This window comes from Sciurus vulgaris (assembly GCF_902686455.1).
Source record: "Sciurus vulgaris genome assembly, chromosome: 11".
Taxonomy (NCBI): domain Eukaryota; kingdom Metazoa; phylum Chordata; class Mammalia; order Rodentia; family Sciuridae; genus Sciurus; species Sciurus vulgaris.
This window is the reverse complement of record NC_136472.1, coordinates 75,142,776-75,169,159: the sequence shown is the minus strand read 5'-3', so window position 1 is coordinate 75,169,159 and position 26,384 is coordinate 75,142,776. Positions and strand designations below refer to the sequence as shown.

At 35.7% G+C, this 26,384-nt stretch overlaps 1 protein-coding gene across 1 annotated transcript in view; it reads left to right on the top strand.

The window, feature by feature from the left end:
* RSF1 (remodeling and spacing factor 1) overlaps window positions 1–26,384 on the top strand; it is a 135,702-nt gene that overhangs the window by 38,932 nt on the left and 70,386 nt on the right. Inside the window, exon 2 of the mRNA XM_079105087.1 lies at window positions 192–283. Coding sequence (XP_078961213.1) covers window positions 192–283 — 92 coding nt within the window. The remainder of the gene's footprint in view (window positions 1–191; window positions 284–26,384) is intronic.

Genomic DNA, 26,384 nt, shown 5'->3' with positions numbered 1-26,384 from the left:
TTAAAAACGGGGCTCATTCTTTCTTGATGTTAGCTTGAAACAAAATGTAAATATCCTGCTTATCTTTAAGAAAGTGGTTTTCTCAACGTGTTTTGAAAGTTATCATGGTTGGGGACAGTTTTTTTTTGTAATCTTAAATGTTTACAGATGTTTTATTTTGCTGGCTAACTATTTTTTTCCTTCCTTTTAAGTTCCAAAAGAATTGGTTGAGCTCCATTTGAAGTTGATGAGGAAAATTGGAAAATCTGTTACAGCAGACAGATGGGAAAAATACTTGATCAAGGTAACTTTGTAAATTACTTTCTGTTACTGAAATAGTACTCTAGCATAAATTGATGTTTACATTTAATAATGTTTAATTTTTAGAATGGTTTACTAGAAGTTATAGAATATGACTTCAAAATTCTGTATTATTTTTATAATTGTAATTGTCCTTTTTACGACTATTAAGGAGTAGTCTTGAATCTTAAAGTTAGGTTTCAGAGTTACTGTGTCTCTTTTGTGCCTAACATGGTGCTAAGGCTTTTCATATCTTTCTCATTTAATCTTTCAGATCTTCCTGATCAAATCAGCTAAGATACACATAAGGCTCAGGGAAGTTGATTTTGCTTAAAATCACCCAGCATGTATAGGCAGAGCTAAGATTTTTTTGTGACTTGAAAGGTAAAATGTCTGAAGCCCATTAGGTTAGTATGTCAAAACTGCCAAATTGTTCACAAGCCAGACCGTTATTAGTGAGGACAGCTCAGTGAGGACAACTCAGGCAATCCAGGTGAGCTTTAGGACGGACCCTATCAAAGGAAGGACCAATTAGTATAAACTGTCTAGAGTTGTATTCCATGTTAAAAACCACATAATTTTTAGGAGTGTAAGCTAATGTATATAATGTACTTACATGACTTCAACTTAATGTGCTTTTTTGAATTCTGTAACATACCAGAATATTAGGCTGTGATTGTCGGTGATTAAAAAATAATTTTCTTGCAGGGTATTGTGGTATACATGTGTAATCCCATTTACTTAGGAGGCTGAGGCAGGTTTGCAAGTTCTGGGCTAGCCTTATTAACAACTTAGCAAGATCCTGCCTCAAAAATAGAGCTAGGAATGTAGAACAGTGGCAAAGCAAACCTGGGTTTAATACCCAGCACTTTTCTTTTTTTTTGGTACTGGGGATTGAACCCAGGAGTATTTTACCACTGAGCTTTATCTCTAGTTCTTTTTTATTTTTAATTTTTGAGACAGAGTCTTGTTAAGTTTCTGAGACTGGGTGTGAACTTGTGATCCTCCTGCTTTAGGCTTGAGTTTCTGGGATTACAGGCATGTGCCACTGTACCTGGCTTCCCCAAACTTTAAAAAAGAATGGCTATGTTTGTATATATGCACATTTTCCTTTGGTTCTATTTTTGCGAAAGTGTATGCATGTGGAGTGCTATGAAAAGGGGAACCATGAGGGAGAAGAATTCCTTTTTTAATTATAAATATTATGTGTGCATTTCTAGTTACCTTTTCTGTATAATACAGTCTTCTAGATTAAGTGACATAAAACAATAATCATTTTAATCAGCTCAGTGATTGTTTAGGTCAGGAATCTATAAGGGTTACTTTATTTCTGTACTCTATTGGTTGAAGCAATCATAGCTCTGCCCAGTCTAGGGGAGGGTACATAGGCTCCCAACTCTAAATGTTAGGATTGTCTAACTTTTGAAAAACCCAATATATAATGTATTCCAATACTTTTGCACAGGTTGAAGAACTGCAGAATTGACTTAGCATTTCTAAAATTTTATGCCATGGAATTTTCTAAAAGATTGTTATGTTTAGTTAAAATTAAAATAGTAAATGTTCAATTAAATATGTTAAATGTAGATGGGTGTGGTGGCTAACACATGTAATCCCAGGGATGCTGAGGCAGGAGAATCTTGGCCTGGAGGCCAACCTCCGAAACTTAGCAAGGCCCTGTCTCAAAATAAAAAATAAAAAGGGCTGGGGATGTGGGTCAATGGCTAAGCATCCCTGGGTTCTATACCCAGTAACAAAAAAAAAAAAAAAAAAGTTAAATTGAATAATAAATGAATACATTCTTCATTACCAGAAGTGCTTTTACAAATGCCATTGAAGTGACCATTTTGATTTTAACAAAATATTTATTAATGAATCAATGTTTTCGAGCTTTAAAAGACAGCTGAGATTTCAGGATATTGGTTTGAACATAATCCCTTGCGAATAAATTATATTAGTTTTTTTTTTTTTTGGCGGTGCTGGGAATTTGAACCCAGGGCCTTGTGCTTGCAAGGCAAACACTACCAACCGAGCTATATCCCCAGCCCTATATTAGATTTTTAATTTCTATTTTTTTAATATTCTGAGAACTGAGGTAGAACCGTCTTGTATACGAATCCTAGCTCTACTTAACAATCTCTAGGATCATGGATAATTTATTTTGCCTTCTTAGGTCTCAGTTCCTTTGTGAAATGTGAGAATTGAGAAGAGATGATTTTATAAGATCCCCCAGTATTGTAATTATGATTCTTGGTCAGTGTTTTTGATTTGAGATATATCCCTAAACCATTAATTCACCTTCTAAAGTCTGTAATCCAGTGGTCTTTAGTATATTCAGAGTTGTGCAGCCATCACCCCTGTGTAATCCAGAACATTTCTATCATTCCAAGGGAAAACTATATGTTTTTTATTAGTCACCCTCCCCTGAGCACCTAAACATCATGAATCTACTTTATGACTCTGTGAATTTTCTATGCTGGATTTTTTTTTTTTAATATAAATAGGATAATACAATATGTAGCCCTTTGCATTTGCTTTCTTTTACTTTACATTTACATTAATGGCATTTAGCATATTCAGTGTTGTATACTCAGAGCTGTTTTATCACTGAAATGAAACAGTATATCCATCCCTTAAGCACCCAGTACCCTCTACCCCTTGTCCTGGAAGTTACTAATCTGCTTTTCCTTTAGATGGATTTGCTTATCTGGTATTTCATATCAGTGGAATCATATACAGTCTTTTTTGTCTGTCTTCTTTCACTTAACATGATGGGGGTTTTTTGGTACTAGAGATTGAACCAGGAATACTTTACCACTGAGCTATATCCCCAGCCCTTTTAATGTTTTATTTTGAGACAGGGTTTTGCTGAGTTGCTGAGGGCCTCACTGATTTGCTGAGGCTGACCTTGAACTTGGAATCCTCCTGGTTTAGCCTCCCAAGTTACAGGCCTGTGCCAGTTTTTTGGCAGTACTGGGGATTAAAACCAGGATCTCACACAAGATAGGCAAGGTCTCTACCATTGGCCTAATTGGCTACTGGGCTGAGTGGACATGCCCAGTCCAGTAGGCATGATATTTTTAAGGTTATTCCATGTTGTGGCATGTATTGGGTACTTTGTTCTTTTTTTATACCTGAATAATATGCCGTGTATGGCTATACCATATTTTATTTATTTATAAGTTGATGATACTTGGTTTGCTTCCATATTTTGGTTACTGTGAATAGTGATGCTGTTCAAATATTTGTTACAGATTTGGGAATGCAAGTTCATACCATTTTACATGTTTACCAGGACTGTGAAAGGGTTCATTTTCTACATTCTTCCTCAACAACACATCTCATTTTTGGTACTTGGAATTGAACTTGGGTGCTTTGTTTCTAAGCCACATCCCCAGTCTTTTTCATTTTTTATTTTGAGACAGGGTTTTGCTAAGTTGGTGAGGCTGAAGTTGTGTCTTCTGGTCTGCCTCCCAAGTTGCTGGGATTGTAGGTATGTGTCACCATACCTGCCTGGCTACCAGGACATCTTAATTTTTTTTTTTTTTAATTTTGCTAATATCTTTCTTTTATTTTAGATGTTGATAGACCTTTTATTTTATTCATTTATTTAAATGTGGTGCTGAGAATCGAGCCCAGTGTATCACATATGCTAGACAAGTGCTCTACCACTGAGCCACAACCCCAAACCCTTACTTTCTTTCTGTTTTTATTATAACTGTCCTAATTGGTGTGAAATGTCATTTTGATTTGCATTTCCCTAAAGTGATGTTGAGCATTCTTTCCATGTGTTTGTTGACCTTTGTGTATCTTCTTTGTTCTTGTCAATTTTTTAAAATATTTTTTATTTGTAGATGGACTCGATACCTTTATTTTATTTATTTATTTTTTATATAGTGCAGAGGATCAAACCCAGTACTTCACACATGCAGGCAAGTGCTCCACCACTGAGCCACAACCCAGCCCATCCATGTCTATTTTTAATTAAGAGCTCTTTGTATTTTCTGTATGCTAGAACTGTACTAGATATATGATTTGCAAATACTTCATCCCGTTGTTTCCTTTTTGTTTTCTCAAAAGTGACATTTGAGATTACAAGTTTTTAATTTTGATAAAGTCTTATCTATTTTTCTCTCTTGTGCTTGTGCTTTGGTGTCATATCAAAGAAATCCTTGCCTAACTCAAGATGAAAGTTTTTTTTTTTTTTTTCTTTTTTGTGGTGCTGGGGAGTTGAACCCATAGCATCATGCATGCTACCACTTAACTAAATTCCCCAACCCCTAGGGTGAAATGTTTAACAGATTTTGTCCTAAGAATTTTATAGTCCAAGTTTTTACATTTACATCTGTGATCCATTTTGAGGTGATTTTTGTATATTCTGTGAGGTCGGAGTCCAACTTTATTTTACGTGTGAATATTTATGCCAGCACCATTTGTTGAAAAGTCTATTTTCTTCCATTAAATTGCTTTGACATCCTCTTGGGAAGACAGTTGTCCAAAAATATGTTGGTTTGTTTCTGAGACCTCAGTTCTATGCCATTGACTTACATGTCCATATTTTTGCTAAAATATGCTGTGTTGTTTACTGTAGTTTTGTAGTTAGTTTTAAATTGTTCATGTTTTCTAAGATTTTCTTTTTCTATTATGCATCTTACATTTCCACATAAATTTGAGGATCAACTTGCCAATTTTTGTAAAAATGTCACTTTAGATTTATAAAGATTTAATTGAATCTTTAGATTACTTTATGGCATATTACCATTGTAATGAAAGTAACTCCTGTGATCTGTGAATATTCAGTTTAATTAGTTCTTCTTTAGTTCCTTTAAAAAATGTTTTGTGGGCTGGGTTGTGACTCAGTGGTAGAGTGCTTGCTTACCATGTGTGAGGCATTGGGTTTGATTCTCAGCACCACATATAATAAATGAATAAAAATAAAGGCCCATAAACAACTTAAAAAAATATATATGTAAATAAAAATTAAGGTGGGCATGCTGGTGCATACCTGTAATCCCAGCAGCTCTGGAGACTGAGACAGGAGGATAGTGAGTTCAGCAATGGTAAGGTGCTAAGCAACTCAGTGAGACCTGTCTCTAAATAAAATACAAAATAGGGCTGGAGATGTGGCTCAAGGGTCGAGTCCCCTGAATTCAAACCCTCATTACCCACCCCCCAAAAAAAATGTTTTGTAGTTTTCAGATTGGTATTATTTGTTGTCAGTTCACATAGGAGTGGTTTTAGGACCTTTAATTGATGTCAAAATCTAAGGATGCTCAAGTCTCTTAAATAAAATGGAACATTTGCCCATACCTATAAATATCCTCCAGTAAGCTTTAAATCATCTATAGATTACATATAATACTTTACACAATGTAAGTACTCTGTAAATAGTTGTTACATGATACTGTTTAGAGAGTACTACAAGAGAGGAGGGATCTATACGTGTTCAGTAGAGATGCAGTCTTTTTTCACCAAATATATTTTTTATTGGTTATGTTTAGTTATTCATGACAGTAGAATTCATTTTGACAAAATTATACAAACATGGAATATATCTTCTAATTAGGACCCCATTCTTGTACATGATGGTACATGATTGTACATGATGGTGGGATTCATTTGGTTATTTTCATATATGTACGTGGGAAAATTATGTTAGATTCTTTCTACTGTCTTTCCTTTTCCTGTCCCCACTCTCTTCCCTTCATTCCCCCTTGTCTAATCTATTGAACTTTCCTTCCCTTCCCTATGCTTTATTGTGGTTCAGTTTCCACATATCAGAGAGAACATTCAGCCTTTGGCTTTTTGAGACAGACTTATTTCATTTAGCATGATGGTCTCTGGATTGATCCATTTACTGGCAAATGCCATAATTTCATTCTTCTTTAAGGCTGAGTAATATTCCATTGTGTATATGTGCCACATTTTCTTTATCCATTAATCTATAGAGAGCACCTATGTTGGCTTAGCTACTGTGAATTGTGCTGCTATAAACATTGATGTGACTACATCATGTAGTATGCTCATTTATTTATTTTTTTTTAGTTGTTGATGGACCTTTATTTTATTTATTTATATGCAGTGCTGAGAATCTAACCCAGTGCCTCATATATGCTAGGCAAGTGCTCTACCACTGAGCCATGACCCCAACCCCTGTAGAATGCTGATTTTAAATCCCTTGGATATATGCTGAGGAGTGGAATAACTGGATCAAATGGTAATTCCATTCCTGATTTTTTGAGGGATCTTCATATTGCTTTCCAGAGTGGTTGTACCAATTTGCAGTTGCACCAACAATGTATGAGTGTACCTTTTCCCCACATTCTTGCCAACATTTATTGTTTATACTCTTGATAGTTGCCATTGTGACTGGAATGAGATGAAATCTCAGTGTAGTTTTAATTTGCATATCTTTTAATTGCTAGAGATATTGAACATTTTTTCATTTATTTGTTGACCATTTGTATTTCTTCTTTTGAGAAGGATCTGTTCAGTTTCTTTGCCCATTTATTGATTGAGTTGTTTGTTTATTTGGTGTTAAGTTTCTTGAGTTCTTTGTATATCCTGGAAATCAATGCCCTATCTCAGGTGCAGATGGCAAAGATTTTCTCCTATTTTTATAGGCTCTCTCTTCATACTCTTGTTTCCTTTGCTGTGAAGAAACTTTTTAGTGTGATGCTATCCCATTTATTGATTTTTAAATTTTTACTTCTTGTGCTTTAGGAGTCTTGTTAATAAGGAAGTCAGTTCCTTAGCCAATATGTTGAAGTATTGGTCCTATATTTTATTCTAGTATGTACAGGGTTTATGGTCTAATTCCTAGGTCTTTGATCCACTTTTGAGTTGAGTTTTGCGTAGGGTGGGAGGAGTTAAATTTCATTCTGTTACATACAGATCTCCAGTTTTCCCCTGCACCAATCTCCAGCACCATTTGTTGAAGAGGCTGTTTTTCCCCTGTGTATGTTTTTGGCACCTCTGTGTAGTTTGAGGTAACTGTATTATGTGAGTTTGCCTCTCTGTCTTTTGTTGTGTTCCAGTGGTGGTCTTGCATGTTTTATGCCAATACTATGCTGCTTTTGCTATTATAGCTTTGTAGTATAACTTAAGGTGTCTGGTATTGTGATGCCTCCTGCTTCGTTTTTATTGTAAAGATTGCATGGGCTATTCTGGGCCTCTTACTTTTCCAAATGAATTTCTCGACAACTGTTTTTTTCTATTTCTATGAAGAACGTCTTTGGAGTTTTATGGGAATTGCATTGAATCTGTATAGTGCTTTTGGTAGTATGGCCATTTTGACAATATTAATTCTGCCTATCCAAGAACATGGAAGGTCTTTCCATCTTCTAAGGTATTCTTCAATTTCTTTTTTTTTAGTGTTCTGTAGTTTTCATTGTAGAGATCCTTTACCTTTTTTGTTAGATTGATTCCTAAGTATTTTATTTTTTTGAGGCTGTTGTGATGGGATGGTTTTTCTAATTTCTTTTTCATCTAATTCATAGGAGTGCACTTGATTTATGGGTATTAACCATGTATCCTGCTACTTTGCTGAATTCATTTATGAGTTCTGGAAATTTACCGTGGAGCTTTTTGGGTCTTCTAAATATAGAATCATGTTGTGGGCAAATAGGGATAGTTTGAGCTCTTTTTTTCCTATTTGTATCCCTTTAATATCTTTCTTTTGCCTAATTGCTCTGGCTAGAGTTTCATGGAATGTGTTGAATAGAAGTGGTGAAAGTGGACATTCCTGTCTTATTCCTGTTTTTAGAGGGAATGCTTTTAGTTTTTCTCCATTTAAATGATGTTGGCTTTGGGTTTGTTGTATATAGCTTTTATAATGTTGAGGTATGTTCCTTCTATTACTAATTTTTCCAGTGTTCTATACATGAATGGATACTGTGTTTTGTTAAATGCTTTTTCTGCATCTATTGAGATAATCCTGTGGTTCTTTAGGTCTGTTTATGGTGATGTATTACATTTATTGATTTCTGTATGTTGAACCAGCTTTACATCCCTGGGATTAAACCCACTTGATCATTTTTATGCGTTTTTAATGTGCTCTGTCTTTTTAATGTGTTTTTATATGTGATTTGCTAGTATTTTATTAAGAATTTTTCCATCTGTGTTCATCACGGATATCTGTCTGAAGTTTTCTTTCCTTGATATGTCTTTGTTCAGTTTTAGTATCAGGTTTATACTAGTCTAATAGAATATGTTTGGAAGAGTTCCCTTCTTTCCTATTTCATGGAATAATTTAAGGAAGATTGGTATTCTTTTTTTAAATTTATTTTTAAGATGTTGATAGACCTTTATTTTATTCATTTATTTATATGCAGTGCTGAGAATTGAACCCAGTGCCTCACACATGCTAGGCAGGTACTCTACGACTGAGCTATAACCCCAGCCCCTGGTGTTAATTCTTTAAAGACCTGGTAAAACTCGGCCTGGAGTTCCTAGACTTTTCTTTGTTGGTACACTTTTGATTGCTTCTTTAATTTCATTACTTGAAATTAATCTGTTTAAATTTTCTATATCTTCTTCATTCAATTTGGGTAGGTCATATGTTTGTAGGAATTTGTCAATATCTTCGAGGTTTTCTAGTTTATTGGAGTATAAGTTTTCAAAATAGTTCCTGATTATCATCTGTATTTCAATAGTGTCTGTGGTGATATTTCCATTTTCATAATGGATTTTAACAATTTCAGTTTTTTTCTCTTTTAATTAACTTGGCTAAGGGCTTATCAATTTTGTTTATTTTTTCAAAGAATCGTCTGTGGGGGTTTCAGCTGTGTCCCGTGTGGATGAGGAAAGGGTTAACTGCAGGAGGACAGCGTGCCGGCAATAAATCAATTAATTACCAATAAACTTACAAAATCAATAAACACACGAGTCAATACTCTTTTCAGATGGGGGGGTGAGTGATGGATGGGGCCATACCAGATCTGGCCTCTAACAAGATGGAGTAGCCCAGCTCTCCTTTATTTATAGTCACACAGGTAAAGGGGGCCTGGACTAGGAAGGGCTTCTTCTGTGATGAACAGGATGGGGTGAAGTTAGGGGAGTCATTTGCTCAGGGAAACCAGCACATCCCAGATGGTTAACCACTCCCACACAGGGCCACACCTACTCCCTGGCAATCTGAAACAGTCTCTTATGGCTGCCGTTTCCTGGAGTCAGGCCTCTTTGTCCCATGGCTCAACCATGTCTGATTCTACTGGATATGGATGGCTCCCCACAATTACCCCTTATATAGTTTTTAAAATGCAAATGATAGGCAGTTATTTTGAGGTTCTGTATCTTGGTTCTGAGAGCTGCTTTGAGGTCCCAGATCTTGGTTACGGGGTATGGCAACCTATTATCGTGATATAAAAAAGAATTAGTAGCAAACATTATTCCAATATTATACCATTCAATTTAGGAAGTATTTGATCAGCTAGAAATTTAGAGTCCTTGTGATCAATTTTGTCTTGTGAATATCCTAGATGTGGTGATGCAATTTTATAGGATCCAGGCTATTATTATTGGTTTGTCAAATGTCCGTTAGATGATTCTTAATTATCTCTTAGTCCCACTGGGTAGTACGATGTTTAGTTGTAGCAATACAGACATGTTTGCAGTCATTATGGCATTTAAGCCTTTAAGTTGGAGAGCAAAAAACTCATCACTGATATTTGTAATAGTAGCTGTTGAAGCATTTAATTTGACCTCACCCATTTTATTAATATTTAACTTTCAGGGGCCATAGCATCTTAACAGAAGGAATTATGCCACTAGATATAATGAATGTGTGAACAGATGGAAACCTAAAAGAATACATTAAATATATAGGACCCAAATTATCATCAAATAAAAAAATAACTGTTAGAATATAAATGTGAATTATTCATCTTTCTAGTGTAATATCAGTTTGTTGGATTCTAATTTGGGTTAGGATTCTTGATATTGGAAAGGATTTGTTGATGTATGTAGATGCTCCTTTATTTGGGGCATAAATATTATGACTTATTTCTTCTTGTTGTGTGATTCCCTTCTATAGTATGAAAGAGACCTTTTTTTGGTCTCTTCTGATTAATTTTGAAGTCCACTTGATCAGATATGAGAATAGCAGTCCCTGCTTGTTTTCAAGATCCTTGTGAATGATGTTTTTTCCCATCCTTTCATCTTCAGTCTCTGGATATCTTTGCCTATGAGGTGTGTCTCTTGGAGACAGCATATTGGCTCTTCTTTTTTAATCCACTCTGCAAACCTGTGTCTTTTGATTTATGAGTATAGACCATTCATCTTCAGTGTTATTATCAAGAGCTGCTTTTTATTTCCTGTCATTCTGATTTATCTCTAGTTTTTAACTTGAATTAGATTCTCCTTGGATTGACTATTAATCTAGTGTAGCTTCACCCTCTGCTGGTTTTCCTTTTTATTCTCCTATCTTCATGAAATATTAAGTATGTTTTGTAGTGCCAACTTTCTATGTGAATTCTTTTAACTTTGGTTTATTGTGGAAGATTTTTACTTCATCTTCATATCTGAAGCTTAATTTTGCAGGATATAGTATTCTTGGTTGGCAACCATTTTCTTTCAGAGCTTGATAAATATATTATTCCAAGACCTCCTAGCTTTTAGGGTCTGGACTGAAAAATCAGCTGAGATCCAGAATGGTTTACCCCTAAATGTAACCAGTTGTTTTTCTCTATGCACTTTTAAAATTACATCCTTTTCCTGTATGTTAGGCATTTCCATAACAATGTGTCCTGGAGTGGGTCTGTTTTGATTTTGTATATTTGGAGTCTTGAATGCCTCCTGTCTTTGATTTTCCAGTTTATTCTGAAAGTTTAGGGAATTTTCTGATATCCTTTCATTGAAAAGATTTTGCATTTCTTTAGTTTGTATTTCAGCACCTTCATCCATCCCAATGCATTTCATATTGGGCCTTTTCATGTTATTTCCTATCTCTTGAAAAATTGTTTTATGGTCTCCTAACATCTTTTTTCCAAGGGCAACGTTGTTTTCAAGTTTATATATTTTGTCCTTATTTTCTGAAACTGTCTTCCAAGGGATTTAGTCTGGTGGTGATGCTTTCCATTCAGTACTTTCCATTGAATTTTTAAATCTGATTTATTGATTCCTTCATTTTGAAGATTTATGATTGATTCTTCTTTGGAAGAAGAATTCTTTATTTTCTCTTTATTGATGTGATCTTTCACTTCTCGTATTTTTTTCTGATTTTACTCCTTATGTCATCTTTTGCCTCATAGATCCGTTTAACCATGAACTTTCTAAATTCTATTTCCTGCACTGTGGTGTCAATGGAGTCTGTTGTTGAGATAGTGTGTGTTGTTTGGGATGGTTTCTTCCCTTGCTTTTGGATGTTATTTGTGTTTCTATCCATCTGTGTGGATGGATCTGAAACTGCAGGGTTTCTCCCCTATGAGCTTTTAGTGTCCCTGTTTCTAGTACTTCACAGATTAGGGGGAGCCCAATAAAGCAACAACCTGTGCAAGCAATATATGGCAATAGACTTAGGTACTTGGTTTCTATTATGATGTTTACCATGTTAATTGACACAATTTGCAGAAATGGTAGGATTAGCAATTTCCATCTGTTAAAAACAGTAAATAATCATAAGCATAAAATCAAAGAATAGGTGTGGTCTGTGACTTCCAGCATATTATTGCTATAGCATTGTTGGTGGGGCCTGGATTTATATAATCCAATTAGTGTTAAGAGGTGTTGAGGATAGAGTTGAATAAGAGGAAAGAAGGGATAGGAGGGTAGAAAAATGTTTGCAATTTCAAAGGGTAAATAGGGCAAATGCAGTGATGAAGTAGGATGTGTTGGTTATGAGGAGGGAGGAGAAAAAATAGGAATAAAAATCTAAATATAGAGTGAAAGAGAGAACAGTGGAATTTGGCTGTTAGCAAGAGAGGGAGAGAAGGGAAGAAGTGAAATAGAGTAGTAGAAAAGATAATGCAAAACAAAATCAAAATACACTAATCATCTTACTCTCAAAAAATAGAGCAAGGAAAAATAACTACCTTCCCCTCCCCCGCATAAAAGGGCTAGAAATGAGAAGACAGAAACAAATATGTATATGTATAAATGTCCTTAAATCTATCCATACACATTCAAAGGAATATAAAATGAAAAGTCTTGGTGAAAAGTTAGGAGTTCTTTCCATTATGGTGATCAGAATAGTCAGTGAGAATATGTTTGCTCTCTGTGACCAAATGATTTTCTTTTCATTTCTTCTTGAGGTATGAACTGAGCATGGGAGTACAGGGCTGTTGAATTCCTCCTTTTTATTGTGTTGCTCACAGAGTTGTGAAATTAGCCTTTAAGACTTCTCAGCTTTTCTGGGGGCTGGGGTTGTGGCTCAGTGGTAGGGTGCTTGCCTGCCATGTGTGAGGCACTGGGTTTGATTCTTAGCACCACATATAAATACAAGAATAACCAAGAACACAAATAACCCAATCAACAAATGGGCTAAGGAAATGAACAGACACTTCACAGAAGAAGATGTACAAGCAATCAACAGATATATGAAAAAATGTTCAACATCTTTAGTAATAAGTGGAAATCAAAACTACCCTAAGATTCCATCTCACCCCAATTAGAATGGCGATTATCAAGAATACAATCAACAATAGGTGTTGGTGAGGATGTGGGGGAAAAGGTACACTCATACATTGCTGGTGGGACTGCAAATTAGTGCAGCCACTCTGGAAAGCAGTGTGGAGATTCCTTAGAAAACTTGGAATGGACCTACCATTTGACCCAGCTATCCCACGCCTTGGCCTATACCCAAAGGACTTAAAATCAGCATACTACAAAGATACAGCCACATCAATGTTCATAGCTGCTCAATTCACAATAGCCAGACTATGGAACCAACCTAGATGCCCTTCAATTGATGAATGGATAAAGAAACTGTGGTATATATATACAATGGAATATTACTCAGCTATAAAGAATAATAAAATTATGGCATTTGCAGGCAAATGGATGAAATTGGAGAATATCATGTTAAGTGAGATAAGCCAATCTCAAAAATCCAAAAGAGGAATGATCTCACTGATAAGTGGATGATGACACTTAATGGGGGGTGGGAGGGGGACAAGAATGGAGGAAGGAGGGACTGTATAGAGGGAAAAGAGAGGTGGGAGGGGTGGGGGGAAGGAAAAAAATAACGGAATGAATCAAACATCATTACTCTATGTAAATATATGAATATGTAAGTGGTATACTGTTACTCCATGTACAAACTGAAACAACATGTATCCCATTTGTTTACAGTAAAAATAAATTAAAATAAAATTAGTAAAGTAGTAAAAAAAATAAAGGTCTGTCAATATCTAAAAAATTTTTTTTAAAAAAGAACAATAAGATGATCCTTGTGGTGATGGAAATATTCTGCATTGAAAAAAGAAAGAAGACTTCTCAGCTTTTCTTCTTGGCTGATGGGTGATGAGAAGAGGTGTTAGCTCTACCCCCAGGGTGTGTTTCCTGCTGGGTTCTGTCAGAGTTGGCTTAGGTGAGGTTCCAGGTGCAAGGTGAGTTCACTGGTGGTGTTGAATCAACGTACCTCTCCAAACATTTTTGATCTTTGTTTGGTTGAATATGCAGATAGAGAACTCACAGATATGGACAGCTGACTAGAATTATTTATTTTTAAAATATATTTCTTAGCTTTTTTTTTGTTTTTGCTACTATAAATGGAGTTGCTTTTTACATTTTTCGGGGGCGGTATCTGGGATTGAAGTCAGGGGGCACTTGACCACTGAGCCACATCCCCAGCCCTATTTTTGTATTTTATTTAGAGGCAGGGTCTCACTGAGTTGCTTAGCACCTCACTTTTGCTGAGGCTGACTTTGAACTTGCGATCCTCCTACCTCAGCCTTCTGAGCTGCTGGAATTACAGGCGTGTGCAACTGTGTCCAGCTTGGAGTTGTGTTCTTAATTTCATTTTCTGATTGTTTATTGCTTGTATATAAAAATAAAATTAACTTGTTTATGTTGACTATTATATCTTATCACTTTGTCAAACTTGTATATTAACTCAAATAGTTTGTGTATTTCTTATTAAGATTTTCTACATATAGTAATTGACCAGCATATCTAGTTTACTTCTCCTTTGCCTGTTGGATGCCTTTTGTTTTTTCAGGTAATTATTCCATTATAACCTCTGGTATAGTACTGAATAGAAATGGTGAGAGTGGATGCTCTTGTTAACTTGTTCTTGATCTGAGGGGGGAAAAAAAAAACCCTTTAGGCTTTCAATATTTATGAGGTTAGCTATAGGTTATTCACAGATGTCTTTTATCGAATTGAGGATGTTCCCTTTTATTCCTAGTTAATAGAGTATTTTTATCATGAAATTATGTTCAATTTTTGTTTTGCTGTTTCCCTGTTGAGATAACTTTTTTTTTCTTGTATTCTATTTATATGGCGTATTACATTGATTGATTTTCATATGTTGAACCAACCTTGTAATTCTGTGATCAATTCCACTTGGTCATTGTGTATAATCCTTTAAATATCTTTCTAGATATGGTTTGCTAGTTTGCTGTTGAGATTTTTTGTTTCTGTCTCCATTAGACATGTTGTTTTTTGTGATGTCTTTTTCTGGTTTTGGTATTGGATAATATTTTTATCATGGAATATTGGCCTCAGAATGAGTTGTGGAGTGTTTTCTATTTTTCAAATGTGTTTGTGAAGTATTAGTGTTTATCCTTTAAATATAATAGAATTTAGTAATGAATTCAGGGATTTGGGCTTTTCTTTGTTAGATTTTTTTTGTTTGTTTACTCAGTCTCTTTACCCATCTGATGATAACACCTATCTTTATCCTGAATCTTCTTAGTTCCTAGCTTCAGGGCCAGTGCTCTTAACTCTATATTGAATATCTCTACTAAAAAAAAGGTTGATGAATCTATATTAGAGCCTAAACCATTATAACAAAGAGACCCCAAATATAATTGCTGAAATAAGCAGTAAATTTATTACCCCGTCATAATAATCTGATTGGTCTAGGCTCTTGAGGCAACTTTGATCTGTGATGGTTTTTCTGGGATACACTTTCTTTCCATTTTATTTTTCTGCTCTAAGTCATTTTGCTTTTCTTGGTGGTGGAATGTGCTTCTGCTGCAGGCTGGGGTAAGAGAAAGTCCAGGGCACGCAATTTCCTTTTAAAAGGTAAAGCGGCTCAGGAGACTGAGGCAGAAGGATCTAAGTTCGAGGTCAGTGTTGGCAATTTAGTGAGACTCTTCTCAAAATAAAAAACAGAAATGGGACTGTGGGCATATCTCAGTTATAGAGTGCCCCTAGGTTCCATCCCCAGTAGCAAAAATAGAAGTTATATATCTTACTTCTTCTACTATTCCTTTGGGAAAACCACAATTAAATGATCATATCTATTTGTAAAGGAGGTTTGAAAATGGCATCTTAGCTCTGTGGTCATAAGCTCAGAAATAAAGAGATGTTAGAGGGAGAATAGATTTATATGGGAGAACCACAGATTAGGTTACTCTTCATGGTATACATACTGTAGTTCATACTGGTGAATTTAGGCATGGCCACGTAACTTGGTTTTAGCCAGTGAAATACATGGAAAATTTTGGTGCTAAAGCTTTAATAAAGAGCAGTGCATTCTCTGTTTTCTGTTCCCTTTCCACAGTGACTGGTAGTTTTGTGGGTAAAGGGTACTCATCTTGGAATGAAGATGATATAGAGTATAGCCAGTTCCAACCTGTCATCAACAGATAGTATGACCAGAAATAAATGTTTGTGACTATAAACCAGAAGTTGGCAGAATTCACCGAGGGTTAGATAGTAGATGCTTGAGGCTTCCGATTCTTTGAGTCTGTGTTACAACTATTCAACATTGATGCTGTTTGGTAAAAGCTGCTGCAGATAATAGCTGAATAAACAAATGTGTTTGGACCACTTTCCTGACCATTGGTATAAACAGTTGAGATTTATAACTTAGACTAACCTGATACTCCTATTTAAATAGCACTAACATAAATTTATCTAAGCCCAAAATATAAGTATCACCTTTGAATCTGTTCTCATTTGTTAAACTGTATTCCCTTTCTGTCCTTTTGAGCTCTTCATTAAACTGATGGAGATGTGAAGACCCAAAGAGAAGTACTTATTCTTGGCCATGTATCCATATTGGTAAAAGAGAGCCAGAACTGGGAGATAGACCTGTTGTTACTTACTCTTTTTTTTTTTTTTTTTTTGGTAACAGCATTTATTATTTCTTGGATTGGTAAATGGTACTGCCATCTAACCATAACCATCTAGTGATTCATTAAAATAGAAACCCGCTGGTCCTCCTAGAGTTCTCTTGTCCTTCACATATAGTAAATCCTTTATCCCTGATTGATTTGGCTTCCTTAGTAACCTCTCAATTCAGTGTTCTCCATCATAACTGTTTCTGTCCTAATTGGTGCCATGCCTCTTATTTATATTATTGTGGGAACCTCCAGATTGTTCCTTCAGTCTATTCACCACAATTACAGTTGCAAACTGAAAGAATGATCATTCCCTTCCCTTTCCTTTCCTTCTCTCCAGTACTGGGGATTGAGTCCAGGGGTATTCTACCACTGAGCTACAGCCCCCAGCCCTTTTTTTTTTCTTTGTTTTTTTAAATCATTCTTTTTTTTTTTTTCTTTTTTAACTTTATTTATCTATTTTTATGTGGTGCTGAGACTCGAACCCAGTGCCTCACATGTGCTAGGCAAGCGCTCTTCTACTGAGCCACAACCTCCAACGCACCCCCGGCCCTTTTGGTATTTTTATTTTGAGAAAAGGTCTTGCTAAGTTGCAGGCTGGCCTCAAACTTGTAATATTCATGGCTCAGCCTCCTGAGTAGTTGGGATAACAGGTGTGTGCCACTTTACCTGGCTTGGAAAACAATTCTTTTAAACAGGCAGCAAAATTATTGATGTGGGACTAGGGGTGTAGTTTGGTGGTAGAGTATGTACTTAGCAGCCCAAGGCCCTGAGTTCAGTCCCTGCCACTTCCTGCCCCCATTGTTGGTCTGATGGGTCCTTGCTTTTTTCTTTAGATTCATTGCTTTCTACGCCTTCTCTCAACCTAATCAGTACATACTGTGTTCTATTGTCCTGAACTATTTTTGATTTCCAGAATGGACATGCTGTTTCTGGCTCCTTGATTGTTTGTATTTGGCTCTCTAGAGTAGGCCTTGCTCTTGAGTTTTCTATCATTCTCTTAACACATCACCTTATTTTTTTCTTCAGTAGTATTTTTCACTGTCAAAAATCATATTTACTATTAGAAATCTGTTACCTTCACAAGAATCTGTGAGGACAAGGATTTTTGTTGGTCTCTATAAATTTTTTAGCACCTAACCATTGCCTCACGCAAAGCTGTCGTTCAGTAAATAATTGTTGACTTTATAAAGGATGAACAAATCCCTAGAATATTTTACTTGAATAATCTCTTTGTACCAGCTACAATACATAAAACAACATGTACTGTTTTGCAGTTGTTCTGTATCTGTCCTCATGCTACATACTTACACACTAAAGTGTTAAGTTCTCTGAGTTTGGGGAGGTATGCATATTTTTCAACATTTTGCCTCTTGCCACTGTAAGCCTATACTATTGCTTAAATGTATTAAATTCATGGTTTTATCAGATGTCAGTTTTTAGTACCATGATTTCTTCATTCTGCTAAGTGTAATTTCATAGATACTTTTCCTTATTTTGTTGCCTGCAAAATTTTAAAAAATATTTTAACATCTTATTAGTTATCCCTACGGTTGAGATCAGAAGGGGTAAAATTGACAGATGTTACACTGCTTATAAGTATGTCTTACACACTTCCTTGGATTAGCTTGTTATTTGAAAGCCAGACCCAGCTCTTGGTTTTCTTCCTTTTGGAGACCCTTATAATGCTACTAATGAAATGAGGTTGGAAAAGATTTCCCACAGCCTCATTTTTTTGGTTAATCATAAAATATGTAAAGTGCATAGATAAATAAAACCTATATTCCTACCATTCAGAATTAGTGATTTTCTGTTTTATTAATGTTTTTCATATTTTTTCTAACTTCAATTTTGGGAAGTGCTTTTCATGACATTTTCAGTCTATCTTCTTTTTATCATTTTTGGATATATACTCCAGATTTTAATCATAATAGTGAATATATAGTCTTTTTTCTTTGTTTAGTTTTTTATTTTTAGTTATGTGGAATCTTTTTTTCTTTTAGCATTGGTGATAGAACCAGGGTGAGGTTCATATTAAACATGCACTCTATACGTTGCCTAAAAAAATCGATTTTATTTCTCAACACTAAAGTAATTTATTAGGTTTTATAGACCATACAGCAAAACATCTGTGTCATACTGATCATTTTATGCTCTCATCAAGTGTTTATTTAATTTTTGATATAGTTGGCAACTTCGATTTTTGTCATGCTAGGGCTTCTATAACAACATGCCTCAGTGTGTGGCTTAAGCAACAGAAAAATTTATGTTATCACAGTTTCAGAGTCCATAAGTCTAAGATCAGAGTGTGGTAAATTTGATCTTCATAAGGGCTTTCTTGTTAACTTGCAAATGACTGCCTTCTTGCTATATCTTCACATAGTATTTCTCTGTGCATGTGAGGAGGAGAAATTAATGTGTCTGGTTGCTCTTCTTCCTTCAAAGACAGAAATCTTGTTGAATCAGTGCCTGTTGTATGACCTCATTTAACCTTAGTTATTTCCTTAAAGACCCTATTTCTATTGATCATCACATTGGGGGTTGGGACTCCAACATATAAATTTAAAAAAAAAACGTAATTCAATCTCTAACAATCCATTTCTCTTAGAAATTCTGAAAAATAGCTTAAAATAGTCCATTTAATCATAACATTCAACCATATGTGTGGTTAGGTTAGATCTACAACTGCTAGCTTAGAGCTAGCAGATTTTCATCCACCTATTTAGTAAACGTTTTTGGATGACCTATGCTGTAAAGGGTTCAAGTACATTGTTACAGGAATTTGAGAGAAAAAAGGGGAAAATAATTAATAGCAAGAAAATAGAAGAAGAAGAAGAGAAAAAGACACACAAATAAATATAATGTCAGACTGAATGTAATGTAGCATGGTATCGGGAATAAAGTAATTGGGATTATGCAAATATACTTAAGTTTTCTCATCTTTTCAGTGTTTATGGTAATGATTATAATTAAGAAATGCTAGATTAAAAACAATCTCTTTCTTCTATAAAATAAAGTGAAGAAAATAGGTGGCCCACGGTGGTAAGGTAGGAAATGTTCTGGACAAAAGAATACTTAGAAGTGATCACTCAGTGATTTTTCTTTTTTTCCAATCCCTTGGTGCTGGGGATTTGAACCCCGGCCTTCCTGTTTGCAAAGCCAGCACCCTACAGGATGGGCTATATTGTCAGCACACTCAGTGATTTTTATAGGGGGTCTTTAGAATAGCCAGTGTAAGTTGTATGATAGGCAGAATTTTGAGTGTTAGAGTCTTTACTCCCTAGTGTTACAATCATGATGTGTTACAGGTCCTATAGTTTGGACTGGAATGTGCCTCAGAAACCCATGTGTTAAAAGCTTGACCCCCATCTTGGCTCTGTTTGAAGGTGGTGGAAGCTTCAGAGGTAGGACGTACTGGTTGGACATCCTTCATTCATTGGAAACCTATCTTTGAAGGGAATTGTGGGACTTTGGTCCCTTTTCTGTCTGTTGCTTCTTGGCTATGAAGTGAGTGCTTTTGATCCACCACCCACTCCTACCAAGCTATACTGCCTTGCTCTAGACCCAGAAGCAACAGGACCAATTGACCATGGCCTGGAACCTCCTAAACTGTGAGCCAGAATAAACCTTTTCTTTATATAAAGTGATTTCCCCAGGTATTCGTTATAGTAGAAGAAAGCTGCCTAACACATGGCCAACATGGCTTTGTGTAGATATAATTACATTTATTAATCAATTGATTTTGGGGGGGGGGTAATTGAGGATTGAATCCAGGGCTCTTAATCATTGAGCCACATCCCTGAGCACCCCGCTCCCACCCCCATTTTTGTAGTTGTAGATGGACAGTGTGCCCTTATTTATTTTTATGCAGTGCTAAAAATCCAGTGCCTCACACATGCTAGGCAAGTGCTCTGCCACTGAGCCACAGTTCCAGCCCCCCACAGCCCTTTTTACTGTTTTATTTAGATATAGTGCTTGACTGAGTTGCTTAGGGTCTCACTAAGATATTGGCTTTGCACTTGGAATTCTCCTGCCTCAGCCTCCCTATCCACTGGGATTATAGGCATCTGCCACCTTGCCTGACTAGTCAGTTGATTATGTTGGATAATCCTCATGGACCAGCTGTTATTACATGAGTTCGTAAAAGCAGAAGAAGCTGTCAGAAAAAGAAGTCAGAGAGATTTGAAGCCTGAGAGGGACATTGTTGCTGGCTTAAAGATGGACTATTAAGGTAGTTAATAAAAGCCATGATGCCATAAAAGCTCTACAAATATTTCCTAGAGTAATAAGTTGTTATTAAATGTGGAAGGGAAAAATCATGACTTTATGTGAAATGTGAGGATGGTATAAGCTCAGCATTGGAAGGTTTTTTCCTTAATAACTGCAGAAAATCCAAGTTGATTGATTGCATTGGGCCACTTTACTCTCCATTTTGTGCTCTTGAATACAATCCTTTCTGAGGAAACAGAGGAGGAAGTTCCCCTTATGTACAATTCTCAACTACAGTTTAAATCCACATGTTGATATCTTCATTTTACAGATAGGAAACCATAATGGCATTTCTAATAATCTCCCTTCCTCTCCAAAATTCATGAGAGCTGGGTCTTTTCTGTCTTATTCACTGTAGAATACATATCAGAGGTCCCTGAATTATGACCTGCTGACAATTTTTATAAGGCTTGTGAGATAAAAATAATATATTTTACAGATGTTTGTTTACAATCTAATTATTAAAAGGGAACACTTTGAATTCCAATTAGGTCAACTGTTATCCATCCCCCAAAAGAATTCCATTCTGTTATATTTACTTACCAAACATGTATTCATAAGGTATGTTGCAAATATGTTATAAATATATACATGTGTTAGGTAACTGGTATAGCATATATAACCTAATTTTTTTTTTTTCCTGTTCTGGGAATTGATCCCTGCACTTGGAGCATGCTTGGCAAACACTCTGCCACTGAGCTACATCCTGTCCCTTGATATGTTCTTATTACAGCCTAAATTTTATCAGTAAGATAATTCTGGCAAGCCAGGTGTGATGGTGTACACTCGTTGTCCCAGCTACCCAGTAGGCTGAGGCAGAAGTTGTGCTTGAGCCCACAAGTTCAGATCAGAAATAGTCTGGGCATAGTGAGAACCCATTTCAAAACAAAAACAAAACAAACAAAATCAAAACAACAATAAAATTGGAAATTATTTTTTTATTACACAAGTACCAATATAATTAATTATCTGACCCTTTACTGACCCATGATATAGATCATCTAACAGATTGCTTGGCATGTACATGCTTAGTAATTCTGTGTTGAATGAATAAATGATTTTCATTAAATAATTTCGCAGAGGGTATAAAGCCAAGTCACTAAACTATAGCCTTTGACTTTATGGCTTGAAAAACAATCAAGTTCTCTCTCTCTCTCTCTCTCTCTCTCTCTCTCTCTCTCTCTCTCTTTCCAATTGTGGTACTGGGGATTGAACCCAGGGCACCTTACCACTTAGCCACATCCCCAGCCCTTTTTATATTTTATTTTGAGACAGGATCTGGCTAAGTTGCTCAGGGCCTCACTAAATTGCTGAGGCTGACCTTGAACGTGGAATTCTCCTGCCTCAGCCTTCCAACTTGCTGGGATTACAGGCATGCATCACTGTGCCCTGGTGAAGTTCTCTTTATGTTAATATGAAAGAAATTCTTATTTTTTATTTAATGAACTTAAGGAATTCATGAAAGGAATTCCTTTAGGAATATTTCACATATTGTAAGGAATATTATAATTATTCACACACTATATGTTATTTTCTCTTAATCATCAAAAATTGGGCAGTTTATGAGAGGCCTAATATATGAACTTTGGGTATAATTAATAATAAACATTTGATAGCTTTATTTATATAAAGTTATTAGTTTTACACTTTGTAATAAATTAATTTAAAAATTCAGGTACAGGTTTTCCTTTGTCCCAAGCTATATTATGATTTTTTCTTCTTTATCTACTTTCTGCATTATTAAAATCTCTATTGATATTATAATGCAAAAATTGACAAACTACAACCAAATTCAGCAAATTCAGTTGTCTGTTGTTGTAAATAAAGTTGTATTGGAACACAGCCAGGTCTGATTGTTTGTAGATGATGTGTAGCTGTTTTCCTGCTATAGTGCTAAGTTAAGTAGTTTACTCTCTTTTTTTGTTTGTTTGTTTTAAACTATTTATTTATTTATGTGATGCTGAAGATTGAACCCAGTGCCTCACACATGGTAGGCGAGTATTCTATCACTGAGCCACAACCCCTGCCCCAACTCTGGCTTTTAACAGCCTAAAATATTTACTATTAATCCTCTTCAGAAAAAGTTTATTGATATCTGGTCTAGAGGGCACACAAACCATTTATTTCTCTTAGTTCTGTCCTTTATGAAAGTGGAGCACCAGGAAACCACTAACTAACATGGTGTTAGGCAGCAGAATAATTTGAAAGGATAAGAAAAAACAGATGTAAAACAGCTTTTGACTTTTATATAAGTTGTCTATTGGTTCATAAACTCTGGAAGGCAGGAACTGTATCCATCTTTTTAACCACCATATTACCCTAAGTACATGAAGTGTTTGAATGAAGTCTAAGATATAAATTTCCTTGAGTTTATTAATAGAATTTTTTTTTTTTTTATAAATGGTAGCTTCTAAAACTAACTGGATTTAGTTGGGCTTTTATGACATTTCCATTTATATCCACATGGCTACCTAATGAACTGATGTCATATTAGCAAATCAAGCACAATACCTCAAAAATCAATTTCATTCTTTTCTATCCTATTTTACACATTGGATCCATGAATATGTTCATGTTATCATCAACATTCTGAGCCCAAGACAAGATTCAGGCATTGTCCTAAAGCCTTCCTCTCCCACTGCTTCCACTGCCAAGCAATGGTCAAGTCTTGTTGATTTTTTTTCCCCTCTAGTTTATTTCTTAAATCTGTCTGTTGTTCATCCCAGTTGCTGCTACCTAGTTCAGACCTTGATCATCTATTGTGTGAATCTTCCTCACTTTCTGATTTGTTCTTCACCCTTTTTTTTTTTTTTTTTTTTTTCTTTTTCTTTTTTTTGGTACTAGGGAGTGAACCCAGGGGCGCTTAACCACTGACCCACACCCCCAGCCCTTTTCGTATTTTAGTTAGTCAGGTTTTCACTGAGTTGCTTAGGGCCTCACTAAGTTGCTGAGGCTGACTTTTAACTCCCTATCCTCCTACCTCAACTTCCCAAGCTATTGGGATTACAGTTACGTGCCACCAAGACCAGCTTATTCTCCAACTTTTAATCTTGTAATTTTCTGTCACCTCACTGCTTCAGGAGTGATCTTTTAAACACAAAACTGTTTCTCTATCACTCTGAAAAGTGATCTGGTTTTCTTTCACTTACAAATCTATACTTTGTGGTGTAGAACCTGCTGTCTTTCTTATCTCTCTGAATTTTTACATATACCATGTCTACTTCTTGGAATGCCTTCCCAACAACTTGATTTTCTGGTATACTTATTTATCCCTTGGCTCTCAGCTCAGGTATCATCAGCTCCTTAAGGTCTTTGGTTGCTTTGTACCAGGCCCTTTGTTTAATTCTTTTCTCACATGATCTGAATTTTGAAATACTGATTATCCTCATTTTATCCACAAGGCAATTGATTTTGAAAAACTGAATAACTAGTGCAGTCCCATACTGATAAACATGGAAGAACCAGCACTCGAGCCCAGGTCTTGGTGAAAATAGTGCTTTGAAATACACTGATGAAATCCTCCTCACATTTGTCTTTCTTGTAGATTGTGTCTTGAATGCTTCTTCTTTTATGTATAAATATTAGATGAATTAATCATTTATTCAATTTCAGTTTTCTTTCCTTTCACTGCCATAAACTTAATTCTTATGTTTATTGCTTAATTGTCATCATTAGCTAGTTTTCAGATGGAATTTTTGTATTCCAAGTTAGGTGACACTTGATCCTTTAATTTTTCTCTTGATAATATTGTACATATATCTTACTGAAAACTGTTTCTTTCCTTTTAGTTAGTGGAATATAGTAAAGATATGATTCTGTTTAAATACAGAGCAAGTCTCTGGCATCTTCTAGGCCTTCTTCCTTTGCTCATGTAGTCTTCACCAGTCTAACTAAGCCTTTCCTGCTAAGTCTAGACTTAGTAGAATGCACTACTATCACTTTAGTCAGCATTGACACCTGTTTGTCATCTCTTGTTAGTGTTTCCTTAAGACAGCTGAAATAAGTCTGTAGAATGAGCAGAACTTTGTTACAAAATTATGAGCAGCTTAGCCTTACTGTAACACAGTAGGAGGTATCAAGAGAAAGTAGTGGAGAGGACAGCTAGTAAGATATTTACTGGGATCACCCAGTTAATAAATTAGGTTTTGGTAGTAAGGATGGAAAGAAAGAGGTGAATGTGAGAGCTGTTTGGAAAGAAGAATCAATAACTCTTGATCGATAGTGAGGAAGAAAGAGATCTAGCAACTCAGCTCAATCAAGGGCATTCATCCTTGTGTAATGTCTTAAACTTGGTGACATAAATTGTCCAGTATTATCCAGAGCGAAACAGAACCTAAACATCTAGGCTGGTGACGTATCATGAGCAGTGTCAAATATCTGCTTTCACAAATTCAGCACCCTAAATCTCTACTTTCCTACTGACCTGCCTCCTTTCCAAAGACAACCATACAAAGGCCTTCAAAAGTAATAGGAGCTGGGGCAATGGTGCAAGCCTGTAATTCCAACAACTCGGAAGGCTGAGGCAGGAGGATTGCAAGTTCAAAGCCAGTCCCAGCAACTTAGTGAGTCCATAAGCAACTTAATGAGACCCTGTCTCAAAATAAAAAATAAAAAGGGATGGGGATGTAGCTCAGTGAGTGGTAAAGCACCCCTGGGATAAATCCCCAGTTTAAAAAAAAAAAAAAAAAAGTGGGAAAGCCTGGCATGGTGGTGCTTGCTTTGTAGCAGAGCTACTCTGAAGGCTGAGACAGGAGGGCCACTTGAGCCCAGGAGCTTGAGGCCACTGTGGGCAGCATAGTGGGATCCTATCTCAAAAAAAAAAGAAAAAAAGAAGGAAAAAAAGTGATTTCCAAAAGTAATAGCAGTTTTAATAAATTAGCTTTTTAAAGAAATCTTGCTTTGTAGCAGAGCTACTCTGAAGGCTGAGACAGGAGGGCCACTTGAGCCCAGGAGCTTGAGGCCACTGTGGGCAGCATAGTGGGATCCTATCTCAAAAAAAAGAAAAAAGAAGGAAAAAAAGTGATTTCCAAAAGTAATAGCAGTTTTAATAAATTAGCTTTTTAAAGAAATCACAGTTGATTTCCTTCAGCCTCAGAATAATTAATAAGTAAAGAAACAGGTGCTTTAAAATAATAAAAGAAACAGGGTAACTCATTATTACTGGTTAGCTTTGATTCTGTGATCTCCAGTGTATGCTGCAACAATGATATAGAGAGTTTTCAAAGAAAAAAGAAATAGTATTGTACTGTCATACTGAGTGTAATTATTGATTTTAAGAGGTACTTGATTTCAAGAAATGTTAAAGTATAAAAATAGATATACTTCTTAAAATAAGTAGTTTTTTTTTCTGGGGTTCACTACTTGGAGAATAGTGACATTAAATAGGAAAAAAAAAATAATGTCATACTCTTCTGGGGTGTTTTTTAATCCCTCAACAGAAAATAACCTCATTTATTTATCCCTCAACAAGAAAGGAAAGACAAAGGTCAAGCTCTGTTACTTGGTTCCTAGTAACAGATTTAGAAATACTTTGAAAGTGAGTAAGTTCAATAATAGATGACCTTGCTCTAAACAGTATTTTCCAAAGACCTGTTTTTTGTTTGTTTG